Below are 18,335 nucleotides of genomic sequence, written 5' to 3'. Positions count from 1 at the left end.
AGACGACTATGTTATATGGATGATATGGAAATGATAATTGCTGTTTATTATTTTTAATTTTTCTTTTCTGTGTATTTTCTTTGTATTTGTGTGTTACCTTGTGTTTTTTTTGGAAATAACTAATAAAAAAGAATAAGAAAAAAAAAAGAAAAAAAAAGAATGCCCAACTTGGTTGCTGGGAGAACAGCTGCAGCCTGCAATGAAAGTGTAGCAATAATAAAATAGAGAGGAGGGCATGATGCTTCAGTTATATATGGCCATACAGACAAAACATATTTGTCAAACACGGCTGCCTGTTTAGAAAGACATATTTAATGTTGTATTGCAGTTGACAGTGTCATAGTTTACTGTAACACAATGAACAAAAGCAATGCAAGCAATCAAAATATTTAGTTTCAAGACATTTGGTAAATCACTAACCATTTGGAGCTTGCAAATAATTCACCGTGAACTGGTGTATGTGGTGTATGTGGACACTGATTCACAACTAAAACGTCAAGTCATCAAGAATGTAGTTCTTAACAAGATGGTCAGGACGCAGACGTGGCTTAGATTATAATAAATTTAATAAATCTATGGTAACTATTTTGAGAGTGCAAGACAAGATGACACAAAGTGATTCTGTAGCTTGTCGTGTCTGCAAGTCTTTGTTTCTGATTAAATTTGGATTCACTCGGAACGATCAAATATTCTTCACTTAAACCAAGAGTAGCCATATTGTTTTGCATTTGATTTATCCCAAAATGAAAGATATTTAGAAACAACTTCATTTTTTGATAGTACCAGAATGGAGAGAATGACAGAGTGATAGAGTTTAATCTGGTTCTTCAAAACTTTGTTCTGATTCAGTGCATACCTTTAGAAAGGGTCTTCTTTCTGATCACACCCAGTCCTCAGAAGTCAACTTTTGTAAAGCTAAATGTTCACATAAAATGTTGATTAAAAGCTCCAAATTTCAGCACTATACATTTGTTCTAGTTCTTTCTCCTATAAATAACAAATTTTCTCATTGCAGACATTTAAACCTTAATTTTCCCAAGAATATTTACTTGCCAATGCATCAGCTCCATTTCTCTTTCTTTGTCCCTGAAGCCTTTCAGTTCCCAGTTTTAATGCTTCCCCACTTTTAGAACAAATATTTCAAATTAATTAGAAACTAATTATAGGAAGCTGAATAAAATAATAATTACATAATTCTGGTTGCAATAATTTAGAGATTGGGGATGAGTGAGTAGAGTATGTAGACCCTTGGTCGTAAGGCATCATTTTCACCAGGATGGGGGGGCGCAGTTTTAGTAAAAAAAAAGTAGTAGTAGTTGGTTCTTGACATGAATGTTGCTTGTCCTGTTCTGGGTGGGTTTGATGCAGCTTCTGCCACCCTGGTGCCGATGGGAGCTGGAGTCCAGAGCATCTGGAAAGCACCAGGTTGCTGAAGGGTCGGTGTTTTCTGCATTAATCTTGCTTTTCCTAGACCTTTGCTATGGCTGAGGAGTATCACCGAGAATCAATGCTGGTCGAATGGGAACAGGTGAAGCAAAGGATCCTTCACACACTGCTGGCTTCAGGAGAAGATGCCTTGGACTTCACTCAAGAGAATGAGGTATCTCTTGGGCTCTATTGCAGCTGCATCATCATCATCATCATTATTTATTCTCTCTGGCTTTTGAGATTTCACTCTCTTCCTGTACACTCTCAAGCGTATCTTCACAGTCATGGTGTCAAGGAACTCGCTTTTAAAATGAAATCTAATCTTGCTCACTACTACCTCCTGTGTCTCCCCCCCCCCCCCGGTGCTTTCACATAATTGCAGTCTTCAGTGTCTGTAGTTTTAAAAAAATGTTTTTGATCCTCTTCGAACTCTTCACTTCCTAATTGCATCTAAAAGTGTTCTTCATTGTAGAAACGTGTGGAACCCTGAAGTTCATTTTCCAAATTGCCCATGTTAATTGGCTATGCTTCATATTGTGATCTGGAAATGATGCTGGGATCTCTTTTTCTTAAGCCTGTGCTAATCACAGAAGCATTTTCTTTATGGAAATACCCTGTGGAAGATGTTTTACTGACAACTTATTAAACTCAGTGGGCTATCAAATTTTTCAGTTGTGGGTGATGCAGACAAAATATGTTGGAAACTGGGTGATCACTCACTGCTCTTCAGTAGCAGAGCCTTGCAGACTTAGCAGGTTGTTCAGGAAGCATTCAACAGCTTCTGGGGGTTTATGTGAAATTGAGTTTACCTTCATTGGGAACATCTTTTGAACAGGTAACAGTGGGCACAAAGGATGACTAGCTTAGAGTTAAGTGGTAGACTGCCCTTATCACAAATGTTGAAATCTCAAAGGAAGAAAAAAAATAATCCATCTAATACACTTCACAAATCAGTTAAAAGACAGGATGTGATTTATCGCTCTGTAATGCTCTTCTCTCTCCTGCAGAGCCTATATAATACTGGTGTGTCGCTGCGAGCGCATTTGAAACCCTTGATGCGATGTTTTGCCCCCAGCCTTGAAGTCAAAGGCCTGGGAGGTTTGCCAAGCATCTGCTGCGTTAAAAGCCAGTTGCTTAACTTTCCCAATTCATGCTGCACTTAAATCCTATTTCAGAAAAATTGTGAGCGAACGAGAGGCAGACCCTCACCCTTAGAATATAATAGAGAGTTAATTGATACCTCTGGATATGCAGAATCAGCTGAAAGGCACAGACCCACACAGCAGGAAGCAGGTCAGCTGGGGAGCTATATTTCAAGCTTTGGGCTTGTGAAAAATACAGACATGTTGCTTCTGGAAAGAAGACCAATTAGTCAGTGATGTTTTACGGTTCAAAGAAAGCTGAACACACATTCTCTTTTAGAGGTTTCCACAGTTCCCTGAAGGGCATATGGTGTCTGGTCAAAGGAAACACAGTATGGATCATGTTTGGCTTAGCTGTGTATTCCAGGATTGCTCAGGCCAAGGTTCCAGTTCAAATGGGATCTTCTGCTCTCCCTCATCCCCACACCCTTTGGCCATCTTGCTGTTTTTTCTGAATCTCCCCACCCCCATCTTTTTATTTTAAAGTGCAGCTGTCACACAACCTGTTTCTATGCCATCTGAAGTGCATGGCTGCTCTGTCAGAGTTCCAATATCCCCAGGTCTCTTTAAACTCCTGTATCTCTTCAGGTTTTCTGGATTCGAGATAGAGCCAAGATGGCAAGTGTACTGGCAGCATTGCAGTCCCCCCTTTCCCCTCCCCCCCAATGTTGCAGTGGATGGCCAAGTCTTTTGGAGCTTTGCCAAAATGACTGCCAAGGTTTTTGCTTTGGAATGCGTGTATGAATAATGCAGATTTTGGGTGCCTGCAGTTTGCAACAAATGAAGCTAAATGCAGAAGGGCTAGAGGCACAATTGAGTACAGTGGTAGCTCGGGTTAAGAACTTAATTCGTTCCGGAGGTCCATTCTTAACCTGAAACTGTTCTTAACCTGAGGTACCATTTTAGCTTATGGGGCCTCCCGCTGTTGCCGCCGCGCAATTTCTGTTCTCATCCTGAAGTAAATTTCTTAACCCAAGGTACTATTTCTGAGTTAGCGGAGACTGTAACCTGAAGCATCTGTAACCTAAAGCGTCTGTAACCCAAGGTACCACTGTAATAGCTTTCTGTGCTGCTGAGCTGTTTGTAAAGGTGGAGAAGCCATTGGGAATTAGAAGGGCATGTTTTATTTTCCTGCACTGAAATCCAAAAAGTGGGCCTGCTCATGACACTTGACAAAAAAGCCTGACTGTGCTTTCTAAGCTTGTTGTACATTTCTTTGGGACTCATGCAAACAGAAGACAGTTATTTTAAATGCTTTGATCACACCAAATGGCTAGTTGCAGATGTTGCCTGCTTTCATACTTATTGATTACACAAAATAAAAACAGGTTTTTTCACACACCAAGCTGATTTTTCCTTCTTTGGGTCATGCAAGGGTTGAAGTTGCATAGTTTTGAATGCTGAAATGAATGCCAGAGAAACCAGGGTCTTCTCATCAAAAGAAAATGTTCTCCTGACTGAGTTTGGTGATCCCAGCACTGTCAAACAGGCAAACTGAACCAGGGAAGTCATGCTGATAGGGATTTCTCTTAGCAACATAGCAGGAAGCTGCCTTTGTGGAAACTTTGCTGAGTAGGAGGCAGCTATCCCTTAATTGATTTATTTTCCAGCACCTCTAAGTATTACAAAACCTAAATCTGACTCTAAACTTGACATTATTCATTGTCATACCATCTCTCTTTGTGTATGCACCATTATTTTAAAGCAATAAAGACTGGCAGTTATGAATTTGAAAGCTCTCTTGTTAAGAGACAATGGTGGGGGAAGAGCATTGGGGAAGGGGGTTGGTAGTGGCATATGTCAAGATTTTGATATTGAAGGACATACGTCTTTCCAAGGGTTCTTTTCACGCCCACAGGCCACTTAGCCAGTTGGTGCTTATGGCACTGCAATAAAATACCTCGCTGTGGCAGGGCAACCAGAAGTGGGTCCTGTAAATGTGTCCCCAGGTTGCTTCTAAAGGGTTGCAGGGAGATAAAGAACAGGGAGAGAGAGATGGATTCACAGCTGTGGGGAATTTGCTACAGCAAAAGCCTATTGCCCAGCAGCTTCATGCTCTGGTGGGATTCTCAAAGTTTTGGTATTGGCACAAAATGCCACCCAATTGCTAAATGAATATGTGTCAAATACTCTGACCTGCATTTTCATTTTCTTCCAACAGCCCAGTTACATCAGTGAGCTACCACCACCAGTTCGTAGTTCTTTGGACAACATTGAGATGGCCTACGCTCGACAAGTGAGTAAATTAGAAGCTTCAGTATCTCAGCTATATTACCTGAAACTCCCAGTTAAGCCCACAGTCAGACTTAGAGGCCAGCTCCTCAGAGGCTGATCCTCTTGAGTGACATCGGCATGAAACAAACACAGACATTTAAAAAATGGAATTTGACACCAGATATAAAAACAGTGGTGTGAAGCAGATCGGATTTGAGTGGATCAGACCAAGAGAACCAAAAGACATACTGACTGCTGCAACACATTGGTTTACCATAAAGTACAGTACATAGAAAACAGAATTATAGGAAACAGAATAGGACACCTGTCCATGAAGCTCAGTGTTGTCTCCACTGACTGGCAGTGGCTCTCCAGGGCTTCAGACTTTCCTCAGCCGTCACTGAAGGTGCCAGGGATTGAACCTGGGAACTTCTGCCTCCAAGGCAAGCGCTCTGCCACTGAGCTACAGCCCTTGCATTCTTCCACACATGAGGAGTGTAGTGGGAGCAATCGAGCATCATGTAGCAGCACAAAGCTTGTTCCACACGAACCACACTAAGTCAGCAACTGGACTTATGCAGATATGGCCATTGTGTCACCATGTGAGCATGTACTTACATACCTGCCAGCATTTGATCCTCTTATGTTGTCATTAGAGATATGCCATGTGGAACAGTGAGAAATCCTGCCTCGCTCCCAACCCTGAGGCCTGCCTGGGGCTTTAGAATAAATGTGGCAGAAAATTTGTATTCCTCTGTATCCCCTGATGCACCATTGCTGCAAGGCAATGAAATGGGGGCACTTGCTGGCAGGAGCACTCCCCCAAGACCATGTGATCTGGAGGCTTGTTTCAGATTCTTCTGTGGTTAGCAAGGAGGGAAGGGGTTGGAGGGAGAAAGCACTGGGGGAAGGGGTACTTGTGCTAGGAAGCTGCTTACTCTGTTTGTTTTCAGATATATGTTTATAATGAGAAGATTGTGAATGGATACCTGCAGCCCAACTTGGTGGACCTTTGTGCTTCTGTAGCAGAGTTGGATGATAAGGTACTGCCTGTGAAGTGAGCATAAGGAGATGCTCTGCTTGTGCTCAATTGAGCTGAGCAGCCTGCTGACGGAGGAAACACTGGCTGCTTCTTCCATATGCCCATAGATTGCTGCATACAGGCATTTTTGTGTACAGCGGTGGTTGGTGGCAGTAGACATCTTGGTCCAAATTCAAGTAACCTGGTATACTAGCAGAAGCCAGCAAAGGACTGCCCCCAGCACCACAGTGCTTGCCACCATGCCTCTTCCCAAAATCTTCTCTGGAGGTTTAGGAGAACCCCCAGAACAGCACAAGGAGTGGGGGAGATCATTCATCCAGGCAAGCAGAAATGCTTGCACTGATAGAATGATCATGTCAGCACAACATTGAACTCCATCCCTTGTTTTGGGGGACACTGAACAGACTCTAGTGTCATATGGTCTACTAATCACACTGTAACTTATGAAACGATGGACACTACATATAATACTTGGCTTTCTGGAAGCTGCATGTTCATCCCATGGTAGAGAAACCTTTTCCAGCAATATATATATATATATAGAGAGAGAGAGAGAATATTCCCTGGGGTATGGGTCATAAGAGTACAACTTAATTTCAGCTGCTTTAAAGCCTTGGGGCATTGGTCTTCAACTCATGGGTGAGGGCCCACTACCAGGTTGTGGCCTGATCTAAGGTGGGTCACATAACTACCACTAGCATCGTATGTATAGACATGGCAACAATAAAGCAATATGTGAGGACATATTGCTTTATTGTTGCCATGTCTGTACATATGATGCTAGTGGTGAAAACATTGAAGACTACTATCTTAGAAAAGTGAGGATAGTTAGTACTGTCAGCAACAGTGTTCCTGTGAACCGTTACCATGTACCCTGAAATGCCATTCTCATGAAGATAAGGATGCAGCTTCTTTTAGTGGTAGCTTCTTCTAGTCATTTGACCTGTTTGTTTGTTTGGTTGGTTGGTTGGTTGGTTGGTTGATTGGTTGTTGTTTTGCAGAACATTTCTGACTTGTGGGCTATGGTGAAGCAAATGACTGATGTTTTGCTAGTTCCTGCAAGTGATGCGCTGAAGGTCCGGACAAGCATGGAAGTGCAGATGGAATTTGTCAAGCAGGCCCTCCAGTACCTCGAGCAAAGGTAGTGCAGCAAAATAGTTAGAACTCAGGAGCTTTCATTTGTTGTTACAGATGCCTATAGATGTAATAGTGCTTCCGAAAGATCTACCACCCATTCATATATTAACTGAAAATGCAATGCAAGGAAGGTGTAACTGTTTTTTCTGAACTGTCCTTCACATGTTGTGCTTTCATACCCAAGTGTCCTCTATAAGCGTTGCCACCTCAGTACCAAAGAAAGCAGACTTGGAACATCGTTGCAATATCAGATCCTGGGTGGATGCTAAACTATAGCTGTGCTCAATGCACTCTCGTAGCTGTCACCACACCCATTTGTCACTCTCTTGACTCCAGAGAGGAGTGACCTCTGGAGACCCCAAAGAAATAACCACAGCGGGGAGCAGGGGATAGCATCTCATGTACCTCTCTATTCCCCAAGACCAGGGTGACATACTTTTCAGAACAGAACATTGAAACAAAAGAAACAGTTCAATCCAATTGTAGCTAGCCTATTTTAGCTGCTTATAAAAAGGCTTCTGGAAACCTCAAATATGGAATAATCTCATTGATGGGCTAGTGTGATTAGGGTCACAGGATTGTGTAACAACAGCCTGCTTTTAGGAGTTTAATCATCAGGATTAACCAGGCGATCCCAATGCAGCCCCAGGACAGAGATGGGAAACACTCAAGATGGCCATAAACTGGAAATAAGTCACCCTGGTGAAAAGAGCAACATTATTCGAACTCTGGGACATGACTGTTTCATTTGCAGAAAATGGAGGGCTAGGGAGAGAGAACAGTCTTAAAGGAACAGGTTGGGGACATCCAAGTTGTGCAGCACAATCCCCTCTCAAATGCTATTCCTGTGGGTTGTATACTCACCATAAAGCTGAGTGGAATCCATCACCTGGCGTAGCTCATTAAGGTGGAAATTGTAAGCATATATTTAAATACTTCTTTAAAACTATGTTAAGTAAATATGCAACAGTGTGAGATGTATTATGAATCAGAAATGGATGGTTCCTTGCAGTTACAAGAACTACACGTTAGTGACAGTCTTTGGAAACTTGCACCAAGCCCAACTGGGAGGGGTACCTGGAACCTACCAGCTAGTCCGCAGTTTCCTGAACATCAAACTCCCAGTATCTGTCCCAGGACTCCAGGTAGGTATCTCCACAGCCAAGGTGTTCTGCCATGGCTGTATTCACCCATTCAGATCATTCTGGATCTCTTAACCCATGCATAAATTTGGGGGTTGAGTAGGGGGTTGTCATGTATGCCAAGAACAGACCATGAGAAAGGTATCTCTTTGCAGTTGCTTATGGGGCAGGGCTGTGGGTAGTCTAATCTTTTAAAAAAGAAAATATTATGGGTTGTATTCAGTGGTGTTCTCCTGTGAACAGCAAGGATATCTGAATCTAGCAGAAGTTTCAGTGAGTGGGAGAGGCAATTTTCACTGCTTCCTTCTGCAGCTCCCTTAGCCATCTTCCAGACTGTTCCACAGCATTCCCCAGCCATCCAGAACAGATTGTGTGTCTGTTGTGACGGGTGTGTGTGTATGTGCAAGGGTAGCCATCATGGTTTCCTCCAGGTATTTTGGTTTCCAAATTCCCTCATCCCTCACTATTGACATATCTGGAGGGCACCATGTCAGCTACACCTTGTGTACAGAGGGACCTAAAATCTGCTAAAATTCCCTCCCTGCCATTCCTGGTCGGCTCAGTTAAATTAAAGATGCTTCCATGAATGTACAAAGGAAAATCTTGCATGTAGAAATCTAGCATGTTAGGAATGAAGCAAGGCTACCCAGTTCTCCATGCACAGGGGATTGTTTTGTGTGGAAGAGCATTCAGTCATTACCTGCAGCCTGAAGCAGGACACCCCAAACATAGGTTTCTCACCTGTGGAAACTGGACCATAATCACAACATCAAGAAAGGTTTCCTCTCTGTTTTTACCATTTATCTGTTTTCTTTAGGATGGGGAAGTAGAAGGTCACCCTGTTTGGGCAATAATTTACTACTGCATGCGATGTGGCGACTTAATGGCAGCCTTGCAAGTGGTGAATCGAGCTCAGCACCAGTTGGGAGAATTTAAAAGTTGGTTCCAGGAATACATGCACAGCAAAGATAGAAGGTACTGGGATGTCTCAAAAAGAGGCCAAGAAAATTTGTGGGATGGGTCAAGGAGTCTACTTTGAAGTGCATCATAGAATTGCAAGGGAGCTGGGAGCTTATCAATCTATCCTCCTAAGGTTTTTGCTTGAACTAGTAAACCCTTATGAATTGACACATGTCTTCTCAGCTGGAAAGGCTGATGTTAACATTGCCCATTTTTAGTTGCACGTGGCAAGTTCGGTTCTTTAAGTTAGTGGAAACAAAGCTGTTGCTTTTGTTGCTCTGCTGGGCTCCTTACACCTACATTGCTTGCTGCATGCACACAGTGTTGGATGTTGTGAGCAACACACGCAGAGCCAGTGTGGGTCAATCAACTGGCGCACTGGTAGGAGGGGCCTGTCTTATTGTGGGCTGTAAGCTGGACCACAGCTCCATTTAATAACTTGTCTTTCTTTTATTGTAGATTGTCTCCTGCCACCGAGAACAAAGTTCGCCTCCACTACAGACGAGCCCTGAGAAACAACACCGACCCTTACAAAAGAGCGGTTTACTGTATCATAGGACGCTGCGACATTGCCGATAACCACAGTGAAGTTGCTGATAAAACAGAAGATTATCTTTGGCTAAAGGTAACGGTGGCTTCCCTTCAAAGTTTTAGAGATAGCACTGCTCACTATTCTTCCAATTCCCCCCCTCATTTGAACACTGCCTTCCTCTGGAGAATACCCTCTTATGTATCCCAGCTCCCACCAGTGAGTTGCAAAGGATTATGAGAACTGTGGCCTGCTGTGTTGCCAGGTCTCCAGGGGAGTCTTCTTCACTCTGTGCATTTGGGCAGCAGGTCAAAACAGCCTTGTTTAGGTGTGCTTTTTCTGACTTCTGATGTGCTTCTTTCCGAATTTTGATATTTTTTGTTCACTTTGAGGGTTTTTCTTTCCTTCTGCTGAAGTTTATTTGTTGATAAATTGTGTTAGATTTTACTTTCTACTTAGATGTGTTGTATTAGGTCAGGCATAGGCAAACTCGGCCCTCCAGAGGTTTTGGGACTACAACTCCCATCATTCCTAGCTAACAGGACCAGTGGTCCGGGATGATGGGAGTTGTAGTCTCAAAACATCTGGAAGGCCAAGTTTGACTATGCCTGTATTAGGTGTTCAGAGGGTCTGATTTACGCTGGAAGAATCAGGATACAAACAGATCTATAAAGAAAAGAACTGGTGAAGATCCAGTCCCGGGCTAAAGTGTTTCCAGATATGATCTGTAAGGTATTAACACAATCTTCCTGGGCAAAACAGTGGTGCCATTGTCATTTTCAAAATAAAGGCTTTCAACATCGGACCAAGTGTCTTGTTCCAGTTGGGCGTGAGACTCAGGGAGGAAGCACAGGACCTTTCAAATTAGGGTCTCATCAGGCAAAGGCAGAGTCATATCAGGAATGTGGATAGAGGATTATTGGGAGAGTTTCCCTGTATAGCAGGGATGGGGAATCTGTCCCCCCCCCCCCCACTCCCAAGATGATGTTGGACTCCAACTCCCATCAGCCTTAGCCAGCATGGCCAATAATCAGGGGTTATGGGAATTGTTGTCCAGCAACATTTGGGTGGCCACAGGTTCCCCATCCCTGCTTAAAACACTGTTGTCTCAGCAGAAGCCTAAAAAAGGCTGGCCTGTCTAGTCGTCTTGTTAGGATGTGGAAAACTGAGGCTGAGAGAGAAGTAACTTGCCCAAAGCTATCTTGTGAACCCATGGTTGAGGTAGAATATGTCGCTGTGCCTCTCAGATTCAGGATCACTTGCCCGTTTATAAGAGCACATTTTGTTCGCATAGATGGTTTACCTGATTTTATTTTGATTGGTGGCAACCTTTGTTTGCTTTTCACTTGTTTGACTTTTGAAGAGAAGCTTTTTGTTGCATGCAAGGAAAGCCTTAGCATCACTTTCTCCCTCTTGTGTGTAGCTGAACCAGGTGTGCTTTGATGATGATGGCTCCAACTCTCCCCAAGACAGGCTGACATTGTCTCAGTTCCAGAAGCAATTGCTTGAAGATTATGGTAAGTTAACCCAGAGACTGCGAGTGAGTGATATTTGCAGTTCTGTATATGTATGCATGCCTGGTAGTTTTTGTAAAATAAAGGTAGTGTAAAAAGTCGAGACCTTGAGTTAGAACTCCCATCATCCCTGACCACTGGTCCTGCTGGCTAGGGATGATGGGAGATATAGTCCAACAACAACTGGAGACCCAAGTTTGAGAAACATTGAGTTATAACCATTTAAAAGGTGGACAAGCCAACTTAAATAGTTACGGGTGCCTGAGAAATTGGTAATTCATGACTTGAATTACTGGCATGTGAATCTGACATTACTAGCATTGTTTTAATAAATGTTTATAATTTTATAAATGGTCAACCACCTTGAACATTTTCAGGCGGGGGGTGGGGGTTAAGCAATAGATAATATTGCTTCCTCTGCTACTTTACTTTTTATTTTAACTTTTCTCTAAATAATCATAAGTCGATTTTGTGCAATGCAAACAGTGTTTGATTTTGTGACTAGTTTCCTTCATCTTCCCCTGATTAAAGCACGCCAGTGTGCTGTGTCAGGCACCATCCTGTGTCAGGCATGATCAGGCTAGCTGTGAAAATACCTAACCCTTCATTCTTGTGTCTTTCTTCAGGCGAGTCACATTTTGCAGTGAACCAGCAGCCATTTCTCTACTTCCAAGTGTTGTTTCTGACGGCCCAGTTTGAAGCTGCCATCGCTTTCCTCTTCCGCACAGAGCGCCTGCGCTGCCACGCCGTTCATGTTGCCTTGGTCCTTTTTGAACTAAAGCTGCTCCTGAAATCTTCTGGGCAGAGCGCACAGCTTTGTGAGTCTGGATTGTGTTTATCCTGTCCTTTCCCCATCACATTTGTATCCTGCACAGAATATAAAAGAAACCATCAGAGCAGGAGACTACAATAGGGTAGAAGTTTGTAAAAAAAATTAATATGTTAGCTTTAAAAAAATGGATTAATTGCTTGATTGCAAATGAGAAATTGTGCCCAGATCAATGAAATGAAGATCTTTTGGACCTAACCTGGTTAGAGAAGGAACATAGCTCAGTTCTCTCAGTGACCAACAGACAAATGCTTCAGGGAAACCTACAATCAGGATATGTGCGCAACAGCAGTTTCCACACGTAATCCCCAGCAGCCATTATTCAGAGGCATTTACTGCCTTTGGCACTGGCATTAGAACACAGCAGTCATGACTACTAGCCATTGGTAGCTTTATTCTACATGCATTTATCTAATCCCTTGTTAAAACTGTCCAGGTTGCTGGCCATCACTACGTCTTATGGCAGCAAGTTCCAAATGCTCTGGGTGAAGAAATGCTTCCTTTTACCTGTTACGAGTCTTCCAATATTCAGCTTTATTGGATCACCTGTCCACTTTCTCTACCCCCTTTATGATGTTATACTCCATTATCATGTCCCCTACCCAGCCCCTCCTCACCATTTTCTATGCCAAAACCCACCAAATACAGCAACCTTTCCTCATAGGAGTATTGTTCCAAGGTAAAGGTAAACAGCATTTCCGTGCTGTCTGGCACTTCTCACAGTGTCCCATTGCACTAGAAGTCATTTAGTCATGCTGGCCACATGACCCGGAAAGCTGACTGCGAACAAACATTGGCTCCTTCACCCTGAAGTGAGATGAGCGCTGCACCCCATAGTCAAGTTTGACTGGACTCAACCGTCCAGGGGTCCTTCACTTTTATCCTTTACCTTATTGTTCCAACCCTGCAGTGATTTTTGGTTGTCCTCTTCAGAACATTTTCCAGCTCTACAATTCTTGCCCTTGGTGGTCCAGCCCTTTGATAAAGTTCCTTTATTCAAAGTGCTTACCTGTGGTTAATCCCTGCAGACATAATGAACATCTTTCATATGAATGCTGCCTTGCTTGGGGGAAAAGAGAGATTCATCTTTCTGTCCCTTAACTTTTTAGTAAGCCACGAGGCAGGTGACCCTCCGGCCATCAGGCGCTTGAATTTTGTCCGCCTGCTGATGCTCTACACCCGCAAGTTTGAGTCCACTGACCCTCGAGAAGCCCTGCAGTACTTCTACTTTCTCAGGTGGGCTCCTGTAGCAGCAGCTTGAAGGCTGGGGTGTTATTTTAACAGCTGCTGTGTTAAAAGCAAAGCACGAAGCAGTCAAACTGCAGTGCTTTTCTTCCTTTCTGCTCTTCTTTTGCAGGAATGAGAAGGACAGCCAAGGGGACAACATGTTCTTGCGCTGTGTGAGCGAACTAGTGATTGAGAGCAGAGAGGTATGCCAGGTTCCAGTTGCACCTTTTCCTTCCTTAGTTTAGGGTGGAAATCACCCTTCTTCAAAAGGAGCTTCCAGTGCAGCAGTGGAACCCCATCACCAGGGGTGTTAAATCCTTAAATCACAATATTGCAGTCATCCCCCAGAGTGTTAGCACACCCTCCTAACTTTATTTTGTTTTTCCTTTTCATGGGTAGTTTGATATGATTCTTGGAAAGCTGGAGAATGATGGCAGTAGAAAAGTAAGTTCATACATAATTTTTCGCCACCCCACCCCCACTACTATTTGATTGCTGGCTGTAATTACTGTTTTTGCAGGTTCCCTGTTGGTTTTTCAGTATTGAAATTAATTTCTCAAACTTAAACACGGTTAGGGTAAACCAGGGTTCTTCTTAACCCAGGTTCTAAACTACAGTTTCAAATCTGTCCCGGTTAACCTCAACAGCAGTTACAGTGGGTGTCATAATTCCCAAACTTTCCAAGGCCTACAGTCTGTGCTGGTCTTTAGCCACCCAAATAAGCAGCTTCTTGTGCCTCAAATACGCAGGAGATTATTCAGACAGCTCAGCATTACAGGATGATAGAAAGAAACAATTAGCACAGGTTAGGGAACTAAACCCAGAAAAAGGACAGGTGTGTTCCTTCAGCCTTTTCAGATACCCCTCCACTTCCTATTAGTGAAGGGCAAAGAAAACTAGTATGAAGGGGCAGATCAAGAGAAAGCCCTTCCTCCTCAATCTTCTGATATCCCACCAGGGAAAAATGTGAGGGGTGTGTGTGTGTGTGTGTGTGTGTGTGTGTGTGTGTGTGTATTATGGTTCCCAGCTATGGTTCTCCTAACCTTAGAGACTTACTCAAAGGGCCTGACGGTAACTTAAATCAAATAGTGCCAACATATTCTGTCCCTACAATGCCCATAATTCCACCTTGCCCTGTAGCCCCCGCAGACAGAGACCAAAGAGTGATTTTAGAATCAGAAAGGGAGGAAAGGCAATGGCATTTGCTTTCTGATACTGAGAAACTCGCCGCCACAAGATTGTTAACAGATTTAGATTACAATCTGAATCTAGGCACAAAATTGTGTATTTATATGTACCTTTAAAATCCATAAATAAGAATAAAAGGGGGGAGCATGGAAGGCAAGGGGTGAGGAAGGAATCTCTATATTTTCCCAGAGATAATTTACAAATAAAATTAGCCATAATCTTGCATACAAAAATGTTGTTGCCAGTTGATAAGACTCATCTAAAAGTTTATAGTATTTCTGTTGTCCAAGTATTTTATCTCCCTTCTTTATTTGTATTCTTTCATCAGCCTGGAGTGATTGATAAGTTTACTAGAGACACCAAACCACTTATTAATAAAGTTGCTTCAGTGGCAGAAAGTAAAGGTCTCTTTGAAGAAGCTGCCAAACTTTATGACCTTGCCAAGGTAAGCAGGTTTTCATCACTACTGGCCAAGAAGCTCGTTTAATTTTTAGATCAGTAGGGATTAGCTAGGAGGCATTGTGGACTCTGGAAATGTGACCTGAATTTACAACCCTAGGGCCAGCTGCAGCCTCTGAATCAAAGTATGCTTATTTTTCTTCTTTAGTTATCTGGCCCTGTATGTTTCTGGCCTTTGTTTTATCTGGCCTTTCAGGATTCTTTCTGTGCACCACTCTGAATAGTTAATCTTTGTAGAAAGGTTCACAGGATTGGACCACCAGATAGTAATATCTGGTTAGTAATGGCAATGTGTAAGTTATCAACTAATTAGCAGTTTAGCCATGTCAGATTGAAGAATAGTGGAGCAACACACAACAGTTATCTGAGCACTACAGGAAAATTATTGGAACAGTGTCAGCTCAAAGGGGTTTTATTTAGATCTGTTTTTCCTCCAACATCGGAACCCCTCCCAATTTCATACGCCAAACTGCCTTTGAAGCTGGATTAGCTGCTCAATGGAAAGAAGGTCAAAAGTGCCATTGGGTTAGTAGAAGTCCCTTGGGTGAGCCAAAGCAGCTCTTTGGACTCCAGCCTCAACTGTGTGCTAAAATTAAAACAAAATTTTGCACAATCTACATGCTGTGCAAACATGAGCTGGAGTTTGTGATCTGTATCAGTTGTGCAGGTTGGACACATCTGGGTAATTTCTCAGATTTTTCCTATGCTGTTTTGGCATAATTATTTTTGGTTTTGCTTGAGATGAGAGGGACAAGGGCACTGAAGCCCCAACCACTGAAATTCCCACTCGGCTGCTTCTCTGTTTTCTGAGTCTTCACCAGACCTAGGATGAGAAAAGGACAAGAAACCACATTTGTTTGTTTATTTTTTAGTGAAAGTGGAGGCTCTCAGGGAGCAGAGCAGTACTACTACTCCTGTGCTATTCCTCCACTCCCTCCAAAGGATGATGCCATAAATCAGGAGCCAAGAACCCTTTTTTTTCCTAATGAAAGTTGCATTCCCTCAGGGCTAATCTATTGGGAGTCACATGCTGTCATTGGGGCAGAGGGAGGACTGGAATCCAAAATAGACAGAGGGCCGTCATTTCTCTCTTCCATTTCTATCACACACATGCACATACACACACATTTTCCTCTCCACCACAGAAGGACTGCAGGTCCCACCCCTACTACAACCCAAATGTCTTTCTTAAGACTTCTTCCATGTTCTCATACATTGCTTTTACTGCTGAAGATCTCAGTTTTTCTTGGGAGTTTCTACATTTTATTTTAAAAAAAGGTCTCCCCTTGCCCCCTATCCTGGACTCCCTTGGTTGTGTGTATTTGAAATGCATCTTCTTGTCTCTGGGCTCTGCAGTTCTTCTCTTCCCTGTTTGCACTTTCCTCAGAATCCAGACAAAGTGCTTGAGTTGATGAACAAGTTGCTGAGTCCCGTGGTCCCTCAGATCAGTGCTCCTCAGTCAAACAAGGAGAGGCTGAAGAATATGGCACATTCCATTGCAGAGAGGTGAGAGAACAGCCTCCAGGAGGGGAACTGAGTTTCATGACCATGGTCACTGTAGCTTGAGAAATACCTTTGGTGATGAGATTGTTGAAAAGACACATGGCTTGGATGTGTCCCACACTGCTTTTTGTTGCTGTGCATTTTCAGCATTAAATCCTGCACACTTGCCATGTGTGTGTGTGTAAATGTGTTATATGTGTGTGTAAATTTATGCCATTACCAAAACTGGAGAGGAGAAAGTCCACAGGAGAGTGAATCTAGAAATATAATCTGAACAGTTTTATACTTAACTTAATTCAGTAATTCTCCAACTCCATTCTGGAATGAATGAATGAATGAATGAATGAATGAATGACTTTTGTCAGTCCATAGAACCTACCCACAGAGGAGGAGGTTCCCACACAAGCTGCGGAAACCTGTATTCTCCTTCAGTGTCCTGGCTCCTCCCATTTATTTCACCAACAGACATGCAAATCAAGCTAAGTTTCACCCCTTCTGGTGAGAGGAGCTCCCTGTCAAGTTCTGATCCTGCCTGCTCCCCATAGAGTTGCTGTGCCCCTCTGTCCCCTTGCCCACTCCATTGCCATCAGCTCAGAGCAGCAGCAGTCCAAAGTTATCTTCCACACGTGTTGCATGCAGTAGATCACAAATCCTAACATTTCCAGCTTTAAAAAAAAGTCAGAAAGCAGGTGATGTGAAAGAGTCAGTACCTGGCATAGACCTGGATAGACCTGGCATAAAGTAACTTCATGTGTTTCTCCCTCCCTTGGATCAGCTGGGTAGGGTGGCAACTCTAGTTTTCTTCACCATGGTTGTGCAGTCCCCAAGCAGGTAACTTACTGAGCAAGGGTGGTGCAGAAGGGTGTGTGCATGACACAGCTCCAGCCTAGGGCCAGTGAATCCAGCAGCAGAGAGACTAGAACTCCGTGGCCCTCCTGTCAGCTTGAAGCCATGCAGTCACTGGTTGGCCCCTGGGCAGTTCTGTTATTTCAACCTCAGTTCGTCCCTCCAGGCTGCAGTATGGAGAGAACAAGATTAACCATCCTTACAGGGTTGCTGGACAAATTGCTGAGAGAATGTGTGGGAAGCAGTTTGAAGCACTATGTAAATGTGAAATATACTCATTCTAGGGGAAATGTCCTTTCCTGAAAGTTCAGCTGCCTGCAATTAGCAAGTGTTGCACACATATAGTACTGCAGCCTTTTCTCAGATGAAATGTGACTTGTTTTGATTTGGTTTTTTCAGATATAAAGCACAGGGAATAAGTACAAAGAAACCCATTGACTCCACATTCTACCTCCTGTTAGACCTCATCACCTTCTTTGATGAATATCATGCCGGTCACATTGACAGGGCCTTCGATGTAAGTTTCAAGTTTTTTGTTTGAGAAGATAAAGCTACAGGGATCTACAGTTTGACGAGCCCAACAAGGAACATGTAAATAGCCTTGGACACTCACAAACAAGGCATGATGGAGATGGCACTGCCTCCTGATTGCTTTTCTTGTGGTCCTGTGCTTATGTAGCCCAAGAAAGCTGGTGTAGTAGAAATAAAGGGGTATGAGAATCCAGGACTGGGACCTCTGGGAAAATCCAGTGAGCATGAAGCAGGCAAGAGAGCAAGCCCTTAAGGCATGTTGTGGGGAATCTGTTGCTGGACTTCATCTCCCATCAGCCCTGACCATTGGCCATGCCAGCTGGGGCTGGTGGGAGTTGGAGTCCCCATCCATGCCTTACAAGCATAGAGCCAATGCTGGCAAATGTACGTATGGCTGATGGTTGTGAAGCCTGACCTGAAAGTTGTTAAAATGCTACCAGGTCAGAGGTAACCAATGAGCTACCTGGATGGATGGACTCTCTCCAGCGTCTGAGGAGGCATCATAGGCCACAGATCCTTCTGAACTATAGTCTCAGGTGTCAGCACTGAGCTGAATCCTCCTGGTTCTAGTCCTTTCCGCTCCTAACAATCTCTGATGCTTTATATACCAAGGTATACTTTCTTGGAATATGGAAGTTCTGTTT

The 18,335-nt window shown here is 43.3% G+C and overlaps 1 protein-coding gene across 3 annotated transcripts in view; it reads left to right on the top strand.

Annotated features, from left to right (window-relative positions):
• NUP93 (nucleoporin 93) overlaps positions 1-18,335 on the top strand; it is a 68,959-nt gene that overhangs the window by 44,485 nt on the left and 6,139 nt on the right. For all 3 annotated transcript variants that reach the window (XM_081872428.1, XM_081872429.1, XM_081872430.1), the window contains 15 exons: positions 1,472-1,600; positions 4,732-4,806; positions 5,738-5,827; positions 6,828-6,967; positions 7,976-8,108; positions 8,923-9,080; positions 9,525-9,690; positions 11,018-11,111; positions 11,735-11,926; positions 13,047-13,173; positions 13,295-13,367; positions 13,564-13,608; positions 14,681-14,797; positions 16,199-16,317; positions 17,560-17,677. In XM_081872428.1, the coding sequence (XP_081728554.1) occupies positions 1,472-1,600; positions 4,732-4,806; positions 5,738-5,827; positions 6,828-6,967; positions 7,976-8,108; positions 8,923-9,080; positions 9,525-9,690; positions 11,018-11,111; positions 11,735-11,926; positions 13,047-13,173; positions 13,295-13,367; positions 13,564-13,608; positions 14,681-14,797; positions 16,199-16,317; positions 17,560-17,677 (1,776 nt within the window). The remainder of the gene's footprint in view (positions 1-1,471; positions 1,601-4,731; positions 4,807-5,737; positions 5,828-6,827; positions 6,968-7,975; positions 8,109-8,922; positions 9,081-9,524; positions 9,691-11,017; positions 11,112-11,734; positions 11,927-13,046; positions 13,174-13,294; positions 13,368-13,563; positions 13,609-14,680; positions 14,798-16,198; positions 16,318-17,559; positions 17,678-18,335) is intronic.

This window comes from Podarcis erhardii, assembly GCF_964252035.2.
Source record: "Podarcis erhardii genome assembly, chromosome: 7".
NCBI classification, from domain to species: domain Eukaryota; kingdom Metazoa; phylum Chordata; class Lepidosauria; order Squamata; family Lacertidae; genus Podarcis; species Podarcis erhardii.
The sequence above is the reverse complement of the archived record's forward strand: the minus strand, read 5'-3'. Positions and strand labels throughout refer to the sequence as shown.